Consider the following 15,405-nt stretch of genomic DNA (forward strand, 5'->3'; position numbering starts at 1 on the left):
GGCCGGTCAGCTCTATAACAAATGCAGCTGGTCCCTGGACACTTGCAAATGGAGTGTGCTGCATGGGGGGTGAAGGGTGAGCCCATCCGAGACCACCTTCCACCAGCCTCCAGGTGCACGTGTGACTCTCACAGCAGCGGCAGCACGTTCCAAAGCAACCAAAGTCCCTGCCCCATTCCAACAGGACCACCTCCAACTCCCAGAGCCCCTGGCTCTGAGTCCCATAGTTGGCCCATGCTGTTTCCTCTGCCCGCAGAGCCGGCTTCTGCCCGTCCTTCAAGTAGGGTTCTGTCTCCTCCAGGAAGCCTTCCTTGATGCCCCAAGACAGGCATCCTCTGGGCTCTTTAAGCCCTTGATGCTTTCCCATCATTGTTCTCATCACTGTCTGGCAAGCTGCCCCCACCTTCTCCTGGCTGGACTGTTGAGTCTGGGAGGGCAGGTGGCCTGTCTGGTTCACAGTGCCCAGCTCTGGAACTTTCATGTATATTACTTCATTGATCCAGTTCTGCCCTCCCTGAGCACAAACCGATTCACAATGAGTCTGTGTGCAGGTGTGTGTCTGAGTGCTGGTGGGGTGGGAAGTGATGTCCTGTCATGTGGAGGGACCTAAGCAGGGATTCTTCAAACTGTCTGCGGCTTCAGCTTTAAAAAGGAAGGAAATTTGGACACAGGCTACAGCACAGATGAACCTGAAGAGTATTATGCTAAGTGGAATGAACCAATCATAAAAAGCCAGTGCTGTGTGAGGGATGAGAGTGGTCAAATCCATGGGGAAAGAAACAGAGTGGTGGCTGCAGGGGGGCCCTGGGGAGTCTACATTTATCGGAAACAGTTTCACTTTTGCAAGATGAAAGATTTTAGAGATGGACGTTGGTGACATTTGCATCACTGTGCATATGCTTAATATTACTGAACTATACACTTACATTGGAGAAGGAAATGGCAACCCACTCCAGTGTTCTTGCCTGGAGAATCCCAGGGATGGGGGAGCCTGGTGGGCTGCCATCTATGGGGTCGCACAGAGTCAGACACGACTGAAGTGACTTAGTAGCAGCAGCAGCGGCAGCAGCAGCATACACTTACAAATGGTTAAGAGGGCCAATTTTATGATGTATATTTTACTGCAATTTAAAAAAACTACCTGGGGCTTTGAGTGGCTTCTGCATTAGCCTGGGGCCCGCTCTGGGTCTTCCTTCCTGTGGCTGGAGGTGAGGCTGTACATGCACTGAGGGGAACAGGTGGTGGGACGGAAAGCAGGGCAGGGGCCAGAGAACAAAAATTGCCGGCTTGTCACCTTGTCATATTCTTCTCGTTCCCTGATGCCTTCATGTATGTGATAGACCCTAGCTTCCTGATGACTGTCAGCGGGTGGGCAGGGAACTGAAGCCTTAATCTTTAGAGGAGGAGCAGAAGGCTGGAGGGGACGACTGTCCCGCTCAAGGACACAGAGCACAGCAAGATCAGAGCCAGGGCTGGACCTTGGGCTCAGCATGGGGCAAGACTCATAGCATGCCAGGTGCCAGGGCCAGGCCTGATGCCCAGGTTAGGATGTGCATGTGTGTGTACAGGTGGGTATACATGGGTGTGTGTATATGGGTGCTTCCTTGGTGGAGCCCAGGGAGCATCAGGGATGAGAGAGAGGAAGCAGTGGGATGTGGGGATGGCTGGTCCCCTGGCTTCCATCTCTCCTGGGGGGACCCAGCACAGGGGCTCTGTGGCCCAGAACCTGGCCCCTCCCAGTGGCAGAGGGGAACATCTTGAACTGTCACCTACCCCCACGGAACGATGTGAACCCTGAGCCTTTGGGGAAGAAGGGAGGTAAGAGCTGCCTGGCGCTCTGTGTGGCAGACAGGCCCAGCCTGGTGGTCAGACAGCCTGGTTTTGCACTTGATGCTGGCACTCATGAATCCCGTGACCTTGGGCAAGCAATTTCATCCCTCTTGGCCTCAGTCTCCCCTCTAAGGAGAACCCTCTCTGCTCTGCTCTGGGACGGGGGCTGGAGATCAGCGGTGACACTGCACTGTTAGGTTGGCTGCCCCGTGCCCGGTTGGTCCACCCAGGGCTCACCGACTCGAAGGCCATGGAGATCCACTGCACACGGCCGTCTTTGACGCCCACGGCCCCATGTGACAGCTGCCCCGGGAGCAGGTGGGGTTCGGGCAGCTCCTTGCACTCAGGGTGCAGCATGTGCAGGAAGGAGGAGATGCTGTAGCCTGCAGGGATGGCGGAGAGGGGGTTGGGGTGGGGACCTGGGATGGGAGCATCTCTTCCCCATCCCACCCACCCATGTGCACCTACCCATCTGAGTGTGTACACACCAGGGGCACACGCTTCCCCCCAACCTAGTTTAAAAAACGTCTGAAACTACTAGCAATGTCACTGGGAAACCTACAATACCCGTTTGCCATTGGGGCAGAAACTGAAATCCTGTGCCTTCTCAGAACCCACCTGCCAGTGCAGGAGACATAAGAAACGAGGGTTCAATCCCTGGGTTGGGAAGATCCCCTGGAGGAGGAAATGGCAACCCACTCCAGTATTCTTGACTGGGAAATCCCATAGACAGAGGAGTCTGGTGAGCTACAGTCCATGGGTTGCAAAGAGTCAGAAATGACTGAAGCGACTTAGCATGCAGCACATGCATGCCTTTTCAGGAAGAACCCTAGTCTGACCCAGGTTACTACTGAGGGGTTGGCCCCAGACCTCACCCCCAATTTTGGGAAAGCTCCTCCCACAGGTGTGCCCTGCACACCGCACACCTCCCCAGGCCTGTGGACTCTCTGTCAATTCATCCTCAGGGATGAGACTACTCTTATCTGGAAGGTTCACATAGCTCCCACCCCCGCGTGGATACACACGCACACACAGACAAGAGTCCACAGACACCCCAACTCCAGGCGTGTGTGTCCTGGGGGCTGTCCCCACCTTGGACCTCACACCCACCTGAGGGCAGGCACTGGGCCCCGCCCGGCTTCACCAACTCCGAGTTCCCCGCTATGGCCTTGCAGAGGCGACACAGGTGCCCAATTTCTTTGAAGAGGTCAAAGCTGCTGTCATAGATGACGCTGCCCTTTCCCAAGGAGACACAAGCCAGTGCAGCTGCTCAGTGAGTCAGGGACTCAGTCCTGGCCCCACCCTGGGGAGGAGCCTCTGGCAGCTCCTGCAACCATCCTGGCCAGCACTCAAACCCTCTGCCTGGTTGCCCACGGTCCTGCCTGAGTCCGCTCTGCCCCAGCCCCAGCAGCTCCTCTGCTCCCATCACTGCCCACCCCCATGGACCCCCTCAGTCTCCCTTAATTTTACTCACAGCATGCTGACCTGGGCCCCTTGCTTTCCCCTCTCCCTCCGCATAGCTGACTCCCACCCCTGCCCTCCATCACCTGCTTCCTCTTCTCCCCACCTCCCTGTCCCTCCTCTGAACCCCTGCGGACTCATGGTCCAGACTGGACACAACTCCTCTGACTCCACCTGGCTCTCAAATTACTTAGTGTCTGATGCCCTGTATACCCGGCTGGCTGAAATCCCGAGGCAGAGGTTACGACCAATGAGACCTACATCCACAGTCCTTTCCACCACGTCTCAGCCCCCATCACGTGCCAGGCATAGACCAAGTCGCACCTCTCTCTGTCAGATCCTTTTTCCTCCAGTGCCCAAGAGCCCAGCACCAGCACAAACATGTACAAAGAGGAAGACTACCCCAGGCGAGGGCACCCTGGCTGAGGCACATAACAAGGGCTAAGGGCATGGGGTGGGGGAAGAGCCCCTGCAGGAGGACAGGGAGGGTTTACCCACCTGTTGCCCTCCCCTCTGTTCCACCCCTAGTGATGCAGGGCAGCTGGCTCGGTCCCAGATTCCTGGGTGATTCTAAAAGCTCGACCCTGCTCCATCCTCAAGAGAAATGATGCCCCAGGGGTCCCGGGAGGTCCTGTCTGGGCGGGGTGAGTGGTCAAGGAGCTAAGGGTGGGGGTGGGGAGCTGGGCTGGTGGTCCCTGCGCTGGTAGCTGTTCATCAGCCTGCTGTGGCGGGGCCCTCTGGCAGCTGTCCAGCGTGGGCGCACGCACCGGGTCTCCGATGACGTGGTTGTCCACCTGCCGTGTGCGGTTGATGCCAATGATGCCAAAGACCACAAAGACCATGGCCCCCGTGTCCACCAGCGGCCGCACTGCTGGCTTCCCGCAGCCCGTGTTTATGCAGGGGTTGAAGCCGAAGGTGGCGGAGAGGCGGGCCTTGGGTGCTGCAGAGGGAGGCACAGCTATACAGAAAGGCCAGGCCCAGCCTCCCGAGGCCCCACAGCAGCCTCCCTGCACATACCTTTCTCGCTGGGCACGTAGAAGAACCCTTTGGTCGGCCCATCGGGGCTGGAGCTGAGCAAGCAGCCGGGAGGTGCCACACACACACGCCCGTGGAAAGGGGGCTTGTGGGACTGGGCAAAATACAGCTTCCTGTGGAGGCAAAGGAGGCCGGGACTGAGGATGGGAGGGCCAGGAGGGCTAGGAGGGGCTGGGGAGGAGAGGCAAAGGCGTGCAGAGGCCGGAAGAACAACCCAGGGATCAAACCAGCATCTCTGACGTCTCCTGCATTGGCAGGCAGGTTCTTTACCACTAACGCCACCTGGGAAGCCCTCCAGGGGTGCAAGAATTCTGAATGACCTCAGGGCCAGCCTTGGGGTCATTGCTCAGAAGCCCCCAGCCCCACCTTAAACTGAACAGTTACAGAGCTCAAGATTCTGTTTGAAGAAAGGATTCCACGGTCAGCTTATTTACCACTGGACTTGATGTAGCTCTGGGATTCCCTGGTGGCTCAATGGTAAAGAATCTGCATGTAATGCAGGGGACCCGGGTTTGATCTCTGGGTTGGAAAGATCCCCTGGAGAAGGGAATGGCAACTCATTCCAGTATTCTTGCCTGGAGAATTCCATGGACAGGGGAACCTGGCTGGCTACAGTCCATGGGGTCACAAAGAGTCAGACACGACTGAGCGACTAACACACTTTCTTGATGTAGTTCCAAGTGCTTTATAGAATGCTCTAAGCTCATCCAGGCAGCATGACCCCAGTGGCTATTGTGTATCTGCAGAGGGAGCCTAGCCCTAGAGGGCAGGCAGAAGGACCCCCACCTCCCGAGCCAGGTGGGCCAAGCTGGAATGGCCCAGTGAGCCCATCTTGGTCACCCCCCGGCCCCAAGCTGAGTCCAGCCTCTTGTGGGTGCTCGCTGCCCCAAGGCCAGGCCCTGCCAAACAGACCATGGTCCCTGGTGGCAGAAGCGCAGGCCCTGCACTGCCGTTATCTGGACTGCGACGGCAGCGGGCTCTTCCTTCCAGAGCACGTATTGTAATTTGTAATGACATTGCGCTTGACTTGCTAGCTGCTGTCTCCTGCTAGTCAGCCCGAGGGCAGGAGTCACATCTGTCTTGTTTACCATCCCCAGCACTAGCCACATGCCGGCCCACTGTCAGTGCTCAAGGTTTATTAAATGAATGAATGGATGAGAGAGTAAGGCCCTCAGCGAACACAGCCTCAGAGGTCAGAACAGGGGGAGGAACCTGGGAAAAGATGCCCCCAGCTGGCTCGGAGACCCCTCAAGGCACAGCACACAGTTGCTCATTAAGTATTTGGGGACAGTGACTTCATGCCAGGCGCTAGGCAGGGCATGTGTATACAGTAGATAGGGACAACAGACACGGGCTCTCTCCTGTCACCTTACAGTCTCGGGGGTGTTAGCTGCTCAGTCGTGTCTGACTCTTTGCCACTCCATGGACTATAGCCCGCCAGGCTCCTCTGTCCATGGGACTCCCCAGGTAAGAATACTGGAGTGGGTTGCTTGCCCTCCTCCAGAGGATCTTCCTGACCCAGGGATCAAACCTGGGTCTCCTGCATTGCAGGTATATTCTTTAGGGAGGGGCAACACTAAATAAATAACTTCTGAATTAACTGTATGCACTGAGAGTGTGGATAGAGCCTTGGAGAGGCAGGCAGCGTATATTCATTCTTTCCTTCACTCATTTACCCAGCAAGCGTTTCCTGAGCACCTGCTGCGTGCCAGGCCCTGGACCAGGTGAGGGGATACGGCAGGAGGCCTACATTCTCCTGAGCAAAGACAGGTAATGAACCAGCTGTCAGTATGATTCCAGGAGGTGATGGGAACCAGAAAGAGAGCAGCTGGGTGATGTATGGGGAGAGATGGGGTGTGGCTGTTTCAGCCGCGGGAGGGAGGTCTGGTCAGAGACAGCCGTGGGTGGAGAGTATCTGGGTAAGGACCTAAATCTTGAGGAGTCAATCATGGACTTCCCTTGTGGTCCTGTGGTTCTGGAGGAGCTGGGGAAGAGCACCATAGGTCCAGGGAACAGCAAATGCAGGAGCTCTGACCTGGGAACTGCCTGGTGTGCCAAGGGGCAGGCAGACAGCATCTCTCACAGAGCCACTCAGAGGGTAAGGGGCAGATAGGGGAGAGAACTGTGGGCCTGGCATCTTGGTGTTCCCCCATCCCCAGCTCTGGGGGGAAGACTGTCTAAGCACACATGTGGAAATAGGTAGGGGTTTCTTTTAAAAAAAAAAAAAGAATTTTTTTTTTTAATGTGGACCACTTTTTAAAGTCTTTATTGACTTTGTTACAATATTGCTTCTGTTTTTGGTTTTGGTTTTATGCCCCTGAGGCATGTAGGATTGTAGCTTCACTGACTAGGGATTGAACTTGGTTTCCCTGCACTGGAAGGCGAAGTCTTAACCACCAGACCAACAGGGAAGTCCCTGGACAGCGGCCTGCGGACATCTCTGCTGGGAGGGGCAGATGAGTGGGAACCAGCCCGTCGGCAGGGCTGTTACCGGGTGTGCTGCTGCTCCTTGGCGGCCACGTAGAAGCTGAAGTCAAGCTTCCAGCCCCGCTTGGTGTCGCAGGCCAAGGTCGTCACCATCCACTTGCGGGAGGGGCTCGCCGCCTGGAGCAGCCCTACTGTAGACATACAAGCGGTCAGCTTCTTGGTGAAGTTACCAAAAGGCGCTCTATACACCTAAGCAGTGGATTGACAGAGACAAGACAGGTGACTCCGGGAGGCTGCCTCTGCCTGGGCCGGGCCTCAGGCTGGGTCCCCTCCCTCCTGGGAGACCTCCCCACCCCCTGCCCCTGTTCCAGCCCTCAGAGTCGGGGGAAGAGCTCTGGGCAGAACCCAGGAGGCTTGGGTTCGAGTTTAAAGGTGAGGCAAACCCTTCCCTCTCTCTCTCTGAGCCTCAGTCCTTCCTTCAACTGAGGATTTACTCCAAGCCAGCCCTGAGCTGGGCTGTGAATACAACACTGAGCCAGATGGGCTTGGTCCCTGCCCTCCTAGAGCCGCCAGTGACGATGGCTTCAGATTCTTTTAAGGGCTTAGACTTAAACATTAAGATGATAAGACCCAGGAGGAATGGGGCAGTAGAAGAGGAGGGTGAACTGAGAATTATTTCCAGGACATGGTCCAAGGAGGAGGTAACATTATGCTAAGAAACCTGAACGTGGAGCCAGCCGTGCTTTAAGCTGGAAGGCAGGCTCTCCAGGCAGTGGGAATCACCTTGTAAACATTAGTGTAAAGGTCAGAGCCAGGGAATACCTCACACATTCCGTCTTTCAAATGGAAATACAAACCCTGATCAGATGAGTTGACATGAGTTGACATGGGTAACTGTCACCCTGGAGGTGTAACATGTTAAAGAAACACCAATGATGTTTGAGAGGAAAAAATCAGAGGCCTGGGTTGGCCCTGGGAGACCCTTTTCTGGGGGTGTTAGAACAGAGGCTGAAAACGACGGTCTAACTCATGGCTCCCGTTTACCAAGCGCTTACTACATTCCAGGTGTTACAGAACTCACAGGCCTTGCCTCAAGTACCTCCAGCAACCCTGGGTGGTACCTTTCATACCCCCATTACACAGATGAGGAAGCTGAGGCTCAGAGAGATGAAGTCATCTTCCCAAAGACACACAGGTTATAAATGGCACAGCCAGAACTCGAACCCAGGCCTGGCTGACTCAGCAGCCCTGCTTTCACCACCCTGCAGGTCCCTGCCGTGGGCCTGGCTGATGGCAGGAGAGGGTCCTCATTTGCCTGGAGCAGGTCCATCCTCGCAGACCCTGCCCCTACCCCGACGTGGCCAGTGCCCACCAATGCAGCACTGAGGGCCCCTTCCCTGGTCGTGGCAGCTCACTGCATGAGAGCCCAGGCTCACCTGGAAGGAGGGCACCTCCCCGTCCACAAGGGACACGGTCTGCCAAGGGGCAGGCAGGCTGGCATTGAGGGAGAACCTGTAGACAGTCGGGCAGCCGTTGTTCTTCACCTTGGAGACGTACACGGTGCCTGGGGAGTCTAGGGACAAACGAGGGATGGAGGAGGGGGGACGATCACCTCGGCTGGCATCCCCTGACCCTGCAGCAGCCCAGCCTCTGTTCCACTGGCTGAGGAGCTGAGCCTGATCTCGGGCTCATCTCCAAGTGTTGGCTCTGCTCCTGTATACTGGACCGAGCCCACCGCAGTGGTGGGGGAGCAGGTGGTGGTGGTGAACACAGGGACGGCACAGTGGCATAGATGGAGGGGAGGTGGTGGTGGACACTGGATGGGGAGGTGGCATAGATGGAGGGGAGGTGGTGGTGGACACTGGATGGGAGGTGGCATAGATGGAGGGGAGGTGGTGGTGGACACTGGATGGGAGGTGGCATAGATGGAGGGGAGGTGGTGGTGGACACTGGATGGGGAGGTGGCAGGCATGGAGGAAGTGACAGGGCGGGTGGAAGCCATGGTAAAGATGTGCCAGTATGGACTAGGGAAGTGGCAGTGATGCCAATGACGGGAGCACAATGTGAAAAGTGGGGCCACATTGGTGATGACGATGGTGGGCACAGGGGGTGATGATGGTTGTGGGGTGACAAGGACATATGGAACTGCCCTAGGGGTTAATTCTGGGGGTTAACTGCGGGGGGTTAATTCCCACATGTATCCCAGCATACCCCCTCTGACGGGAATACCAGAAGGGATAAGCTAGGCTCCAGTGTTCAGGAGGCCCCCTCCCCCAAATCAGGATGGTCCGGCACACAAGGCAGGTTCATGGGGCAGCACAGGCCAGGCTGGGGTGTGGCAGGAGGGGATCGCCTTGTTCTGGCCGAGGAGAGCTGGTGGGATGCTGGGTGAGGGCCTCAAGTTCACTCCCCTACCCCCACCCCCAACCCAACCCTGTTGTTCTTGAAGGAGAATCAAAGAAGGGATTTTATCTGCTCTCCCCGCAAGACCCCCGCACCCTTGTACCAGGACATCCCGACACCCCCACCCAGACAGTCCACATTCCCCACTGACCCTGCAGCGTGGCCTCAGGCCGGCTGGCCCAGGACACCCCAGAACCCCGCTTCTTCTTCTCCAGGGACGTCCGGATATTGTTCTGCAGGCTGTGGGGCTTCTCCTGGAACAGACCTACCCCCCGCGTTGTGTCAGGGACAGGAGGGCCTCCCTGGCTGGGCTCGGCTGAGGTTGGGACAGTGACAATCCCAGGGACACAGGCCCTGGAGCCTTTAGAAAAGGGGGTAGTGTCAGGGTGTCTGGGGAAAAGGTTTTTTCTAAAACAAACGTGGGGAGAACTGAAGAAATGCCAAATGCATAAGAATCTTAAGGCAAAAGAAAGGTACCCACCAGCCTTACCCAGAGAAAGACACTCAGAAGCTTTCCCTACTCACCCTCATCTTGCCTCACTTTCCCCCTCTGTCAAATGGGATGACACTCCCAAGGGTTACCTCTGGAGGGTGGTTGAGGGACCAAAGGGGACGCTGCATCTCATGGGCTTAGCAACGTGTCTGGCTCATGCTGAATGCTCCATAAATAGGAATAATTAGAAACGGCAGAGATGAGGGGAGACTGCCTGTTTTGCCCCAAGCATTGTAGATGAATTTTTTGTTGGTTTTGTTTTTTTAATGAGCTACATTTTACACTTTCAAAAATGCGATCCTCACAGTAATTCTAGGAGGTGGTTATTATTAACCCCATTTGACAGAGAAGCAAGCAGAGGTTCGAGGAGGTTACATGACCTGTAGGGGAAGTGAGAGGCGGAGGCCAGCAGGACAGGTCCTGTCTGCCCCTACAGCCGAAGCTCTTTTTGCTACAACATGAAGGGCCCCTTTAAGAGGCAGCTCAGAGGCTGAGATACAAGAGGCCAGGGGCTGAACTCTGGCTGGGGTCTTGGCCCTTCTCCAGAGGTTTCCAGGAACTTTGGGATCATCCCAGGGTCTGTCCATCTGTGAAACGGGAGCAGATGTGGTTTTCGGCCTCCAGGCCCCAAGGGATGGCGGAAGGCCTTGCAGGGGCAGTGAGAATGGGATGGAATTCAATGCCCAGGAAGGCGGGAGTGGCGGAGGGGATGGGGCCAGGTCGGCTCCAATTCAAGAGGGGATCCTCAGGCACCTCCCTAAGCCGCTGCCGATTATCATGCATTCGGTTCATGCAATCACCAAGGGGAAGGCCAGGTTAATCTGAACACCGCCCTAATTACATGAAGGCAATTACAGCAGTCAGCGGGTCTTCCCCTAGGAGCTGGGAGCACTCACCCAAGCGTCTTCTCATTTGGTTTCTAACCACCCGGCAAAGCGGTATGACCTTGAGTCGACTTCCCTCGCCCCACCCTGGACCTCATCAGACTAACTCTAAGACAAGCAGACATCTTTATCTCACCTCTTTGCTCATCCCTGGCACATGCTCCATCACCAAGTCCTGTGGATGTCATCTCCTAAAAGCCTCTTGACTTCACTGCACCATCAACCACGCTGGCTCCAGCCCCTACAGTCTCTTGTCAAGATGACTACACCAGCCTCCTACATGGACTCCCAGCCATGCTCTACGCAGCCCTCCAACTAGACAGCACCTGGTCCCTCTCTGCGTAAAGCCCTCCACTAACTTCCAGTGACAATGACAATGACAATGACAATGTAATCCCGACATCACACTGTAGCCCACCAGGCCCATCTGGCTAGCTTTGGCTCATGCAGCTACCTCCCTCAAACCTGGTCCTAGTCTTTCCCACCTCTGGTGCTACCCCCTGCCTAGACCACTTCCCTCCTCTCCCCTCCCAGCCAGGCTAAGTCCTTCCCATTCCACGAGTCTTGGCTTAGACAGTCCCTCCTCCAGGAAGATCTCCATGATGCTGAGCTCCCCAGGCACCCTGCTTTTCGTCCACCACAGCTCAGATCTACTATTACATGGCCTCCACAGCAGTGGAGTGAATTCCTGTGCTTGGGAAGCCTGTCCTGCCCACGGCGGCCTCCTCAGCACCAGCACAGCTGGGACCCAGGAAGTATTCATTTAATGAAATGTGGAAACACTGAGACTCCCTGGTGGCTCAGATGATAAAGAATCTGCCTAGAGTGTGGAAGACTTGTGTCGGGAAGATCCCCTGGAGAAGGGAATGGCTACCCACTCCAGTATTCTTGCCTGGAGAATCCCATGGACAGAGGAGACTGGAGGGGCTACAGTCCATGGGGGTGCAAAGAGTCGGACGTGACTGAGTGACTAACACTTTTTAGAGGTGGAGTTGATTTCCTAAGTTCAGACGGTGATGGGGAGCCTGGCATCTCTAGTCTTGGGGATCTGGACTCCAAAGAGAACACCCCGGCAGGAAACCTCACCTGAACAGGTGATGCAGGAGATGCCCTCGGCACTCAGGTTGTACTTGAGGTCCAGCAGCACCTGGATGTTGGTATCGGGCCGGAAGAGCAGCGGGGCCCGGCTGGCGGGGCGGAGCCGGCTGGCAAACACCAGAGACAGGACGAGGATGGAGACAAAGAGCCCTGCGAGGAAAGGACACTGCGCTAGGCAGGGCCGGGGCCCTGTGGCGGGGGGACACATGCACAGCCGGGGCCTCCAGAGCCCTGGGAAAGAGCTGCTCCTGCTGTGGGGAGGAGGGCAGGTATCCCAAGGGAGTGGGCAGAGGCCCAGCATGCCAGCCTGTGGGTGAGGCTGCCGGGGATCACTCCCTTGAAGGTAGGGGCCGGTTGTCATGCATGTCACCAGGGGTCGGACTTCAAGTTCCAGCTCACATTCCTGGACAAGAAGCAGCCATCATCTTAGAGCCCTGAACAGTCTATAAAGAGCCGGCACACCCATTTGGTCTTACACAGACCTAAATCTTTACAACAATAATAATAATAGCACTTAACTTTCATGGAGCACTACTACATGCCTCACACTGGGCTAAATCCTTTACACATACTGTCGTTTCCTTACAACAGCCTTACTAGATACTCTTCTTCTCCTCAGTCATAAGATAGGAAACTGAGGCACAGACTAACTGCCCCAGTCCAGGTGGCACTGCTAGAACGTGGCAGAGTCAGGATCCCAATTAGCCAAGCTGGTCCAATGCCAGAGCCCAAGCACTGGGCACTCTGCTCTGCTGTCCAGCATGATGACCAGGACGTAGGAGGTGTTCAATAAGTGACAGCTGTCGTGAGACTGGCTTTATTCTCTGCAGGGAGGGGGTGAGGCTCCGAGAGAGTGAGCGACCTGAGCCCGGGTCTCTGACCTCTAGCTCATCTGTGGGACAAGGGGCGGGCTCCCAAGACCTGCGTGTTCTTTGAGAAAATGGCCGGGGGGAATCTGTTCTCCACATCTCAGGTGCTGGGAGACACTGCGAGATGGGGGAAGGAGAGTGGAGAGCCCACTTACCCACAATCACCCAACGGCTCTTGACGGCCGACCACAGGACCCAGTGGTGCAGCAGCTCCTGCAGCTGGGCAATGAGCTGCCCCCGGCTGCCCGCATTGGGGGCCGGCTGCAAGCCCTCGGGGGGCACAGACACCAGGGACACATCTCCCAGCTCCAGTGACACTGCAGGGCAGAGCAGCGGCCCGTCAGAGGGCTGGCCCAGATGTGGGTCAAAGTCCCCCTGGTCCACGCCCCCTCCAGGGAAGCTCAGATGCTTGATGGGGATCCTCCCAGGTGTCTTGTCCCACCCCCACCTCAGGACCAGATGGTCCTCACACCAGCTCGTCAAGGTACTTCCCTTGGTAGAGGCGGTGCCTGGGTCCCGCAGATTCAGCGGCAGGCCCGTACCCCCTCTCACCTGGCTCCTCCTCCACACTCAGCAGGGGGATGTCATCATCCAGGTAGGGCATGGGGCCCTGTGCAGGGCCACCCCCAGCCCGCTCAGGAGCCATGAACACGTCCCCAGGGAAGTGCGGGGAACTCCTGCGGCCGCACTTCTGGTTGCAGCTGTGGAGAGAGAGTGGGGGAAGGGTGGGTCCTGGGAGTCCAGGCTGCATGTCCGGGCTACATGTGAACCAGGCATCACGCTGTTGCTGACAACCCACAGGACATGCCTCCCAGGCTTCCAGGAGCCTGTGCCTGAATTCTCACCAGTGTCATCTCCCCCAGGGCCCTCGGGTACCACAGTTCCTCTGGGGAGACAAATGGTGACAGTAGCCATCCCTAGGGACAGCAGATGATGGCACGCAGCTGCCCAAGCATCGAGGTGACTGCAGCAGAGGGATCACGCCTGTGCTGTCGAGTGCCCAGGGGGACGGGGAAGCGGGGCTGGGCTGAGTGTGCAGCTGAGGCCTTAGCTGGAGTGAATGTGGGGGACCAAGGCTCACCCTGGAGACTGGGGGCAAGAACAGTGCACATGGTGAATGTGCCAGGAGTGCTCAGTGCCAGAGACTGAGCTAGAGCTCCTCGTGGATTCTCTTATGAATCCCCACAGGGTTGTAGTATCCATTTTACAGAACAGGAAACTGAGGTGCAGAAAGGTTAAGTTACATGTCCAAAGGCCCACAGTTTCCAGGCAAGGAGGCTGAGGCTGCATCCCCTACCCCAGACTGGGGGAAGGGACAGGGTGGGCTTAGTTGGTGTCTCTGTAGAAATTAGGGAAAAGGAGGCTTTTACCCAAGTCACTTTGCTTCTATGTCACAAAACTGTCATAGAAACAGTCAAACCTGAATGGCCACAGTGCAGATGACTGTGCCTCAGCTAGAGGGCTCTTGTGCAGTGCCCAACCTGAACCACCATACATGGAGACCCTGAAGCAAAGGTATGCATGGGAGAGCTAAGGAGTCCTTCCCAGACCTTAATCTGAGTTCCCTGCTGGCCTCTCATCTCCTTCCTGCCCCTCGTCTCACCATGGTCAGGTGGACACTGTCATGGACCCCTGACAGTCCTGCATTTGCATGCCCTGCACCAAGGCCAGACCCTCTATCATTCCCTAGTACTCCCAACCCAGACAGCCACTCAGGCCGGATTCCATTTGACCAATGTGCCCCCTGCCTTAACCCTGCTGGCTTGGCCCACAAGACCCCAAGCCCTCTACCTTCAGCCGCAGCAGCTCTGTACTGATCCAATCAACTTTGCACCTGGCTCACTGGGTCTAAATACGGTTCCTCTCTCAAGATGAGAACCCAGAGGACATTTAACATGGTGGCTAAGAGCATGGGATCCAGAGTCAGATTACAGGGATCTAAATTTCCGCTCTGCTGCCTATTAAATGGATAACTTTGAGAAAGCTGCCCAGCCTCTCCAAGCCTTTGCCTCCTTGTCTACAGACATTTTACAAAACAGGTGAAATAAGAGGACCCAGCTCCTAGGGTCCCTGGGGATGGCAGTAAGATCTTGTACAAAAGCACTCTGCCCACTTCCTGGTACACAGTAGGTGATCAAATGTAACTATTAGACAGGAGTACAGAAGTGCTAGCATAGGACGGGGCACACAGAAGGTGCTCAGTAGTGAATCACGAGGCTTTTGGGAGAGAGGATGGTGTGCTGAATGGCCCCCCAAGGGTCTGCCATGGCTACTCTGTGAGAGCTGGACACAGCCCCTGTGCCTCCCTCACCCGCCCGGCTCACCTGGCCTGGCAGGCACTCTCCAGGGGTGCCATGTAAAGGCTCCAGATGCCCAGGGCTGCAGGCATGGTGAAGAGCACTGCCAGCCAGCAGCAGGACACGATCAGAGACATGAACAGGCCGAAGTCGTGGACAGCTGGGATCTGGCGATGAAAGGTGGGGGCGATGGGCGGGGATCAGGCCTGGAGCCCAAAGAGCCCAGGGACTCTGCAGCACTGGGCCCTGACCACCCCCAGACTGAGGCAGGATGCGAAGGCCGAGGCTGCGGGAATGAAGGCACTGGCCTAGGAGGATGTCAGAGGGCTGGGCTGGAGCCAGGGGTGTGGCAGAGAGGAAGAGTCCAGCCTCTGGTCGACACTGCAGCCCTCTGCCCGGAACAGTGCCCGGCATAGAGCAAGCGCACCGTAACGCATTACAGGAAGGACAGAGGAAAACACACACTGTCAGAGCAGGGCACACGCTAGCAGAGGGGAACAGAGGGCCGCCACACGGTGTGCCCCAGGGGTGTCACGGGCACCCGCGCAGGGTGTGGCCGTCAGAAGGAAGCTGCAGCCAACAAGCACACAGGCCTTCCTTCACTGTCT

The 15,405-nt window shown here is 56.6% G+C and overlaps 1 protein-coding gene across 1 annotated transcript in view; it reads right to left on the minus strand.

The window, feature by feature from the left end:
* Positions 1–15,405, minus strand: part of DISP3 (dispatched RND transporter family member 3) — a 58,233-nt gene that overhangs the window by 3,676 nt on the left and 39,152 nt on the right. Inside the window, exons 7-17 of the mRNA XM_055582320.1 lie at positions 14,825–14,964; positions 13,053–13,201; positions 12,656–12,817; positions 11,620–11,781; positions 9,308–9,421; positions 8,190–8,326; positions 6,818–7,002; positions 4,309–4,439; positions 4,059–4,231; positions 2,941–3,067; positions 2,068–2,213 (exon numbers count right to left, since the gene is read on the minus strand). Coding sequence (XP_055438295.1) covers positions 2,068–2,213; positions 2,941–3,067; positions 4,059–4,231; positions 4,309–4,439; positions 6,818–7,002; positions 8,190–8,326; positions 9,308–9,421; positions 11,620–11,781; positions 12,656–12,817; positions 13,053–13,201; positions 14,825–14,964 — 1,626 coding nt within the window. The remainder of the gene's footprint in view (positions 1–2,067; positions 2,214–2,940; positions 3,068–4,058; positions 4,232–4,308; positions 4,440–6,817; positions 7,003–8,189; positions 8,327–9,307; positions 9,422–11,619; positions 11,782–12,655; positions 12,818–13,052; positions 13,202–14,824; positions 14,965–15,405) is intronic.

Source organism: Bubalus kerabau, chromosome 5, assembly GCF_029407905.1.
Source record: "Bubalus kerabau isolate K-KA32 ecotype Philippines breed swamp buffalo chromosome 5, PCC_UOA_SB_1v2, whole genome shotgun sequence".
In the NCBI taxonomy this organism is placed as follows: Eukaryota; Metazoa; Chordata; class Mammalia; order Artiodactyla; family Bovidae; genus Bubalus; species Bubalus kerabau.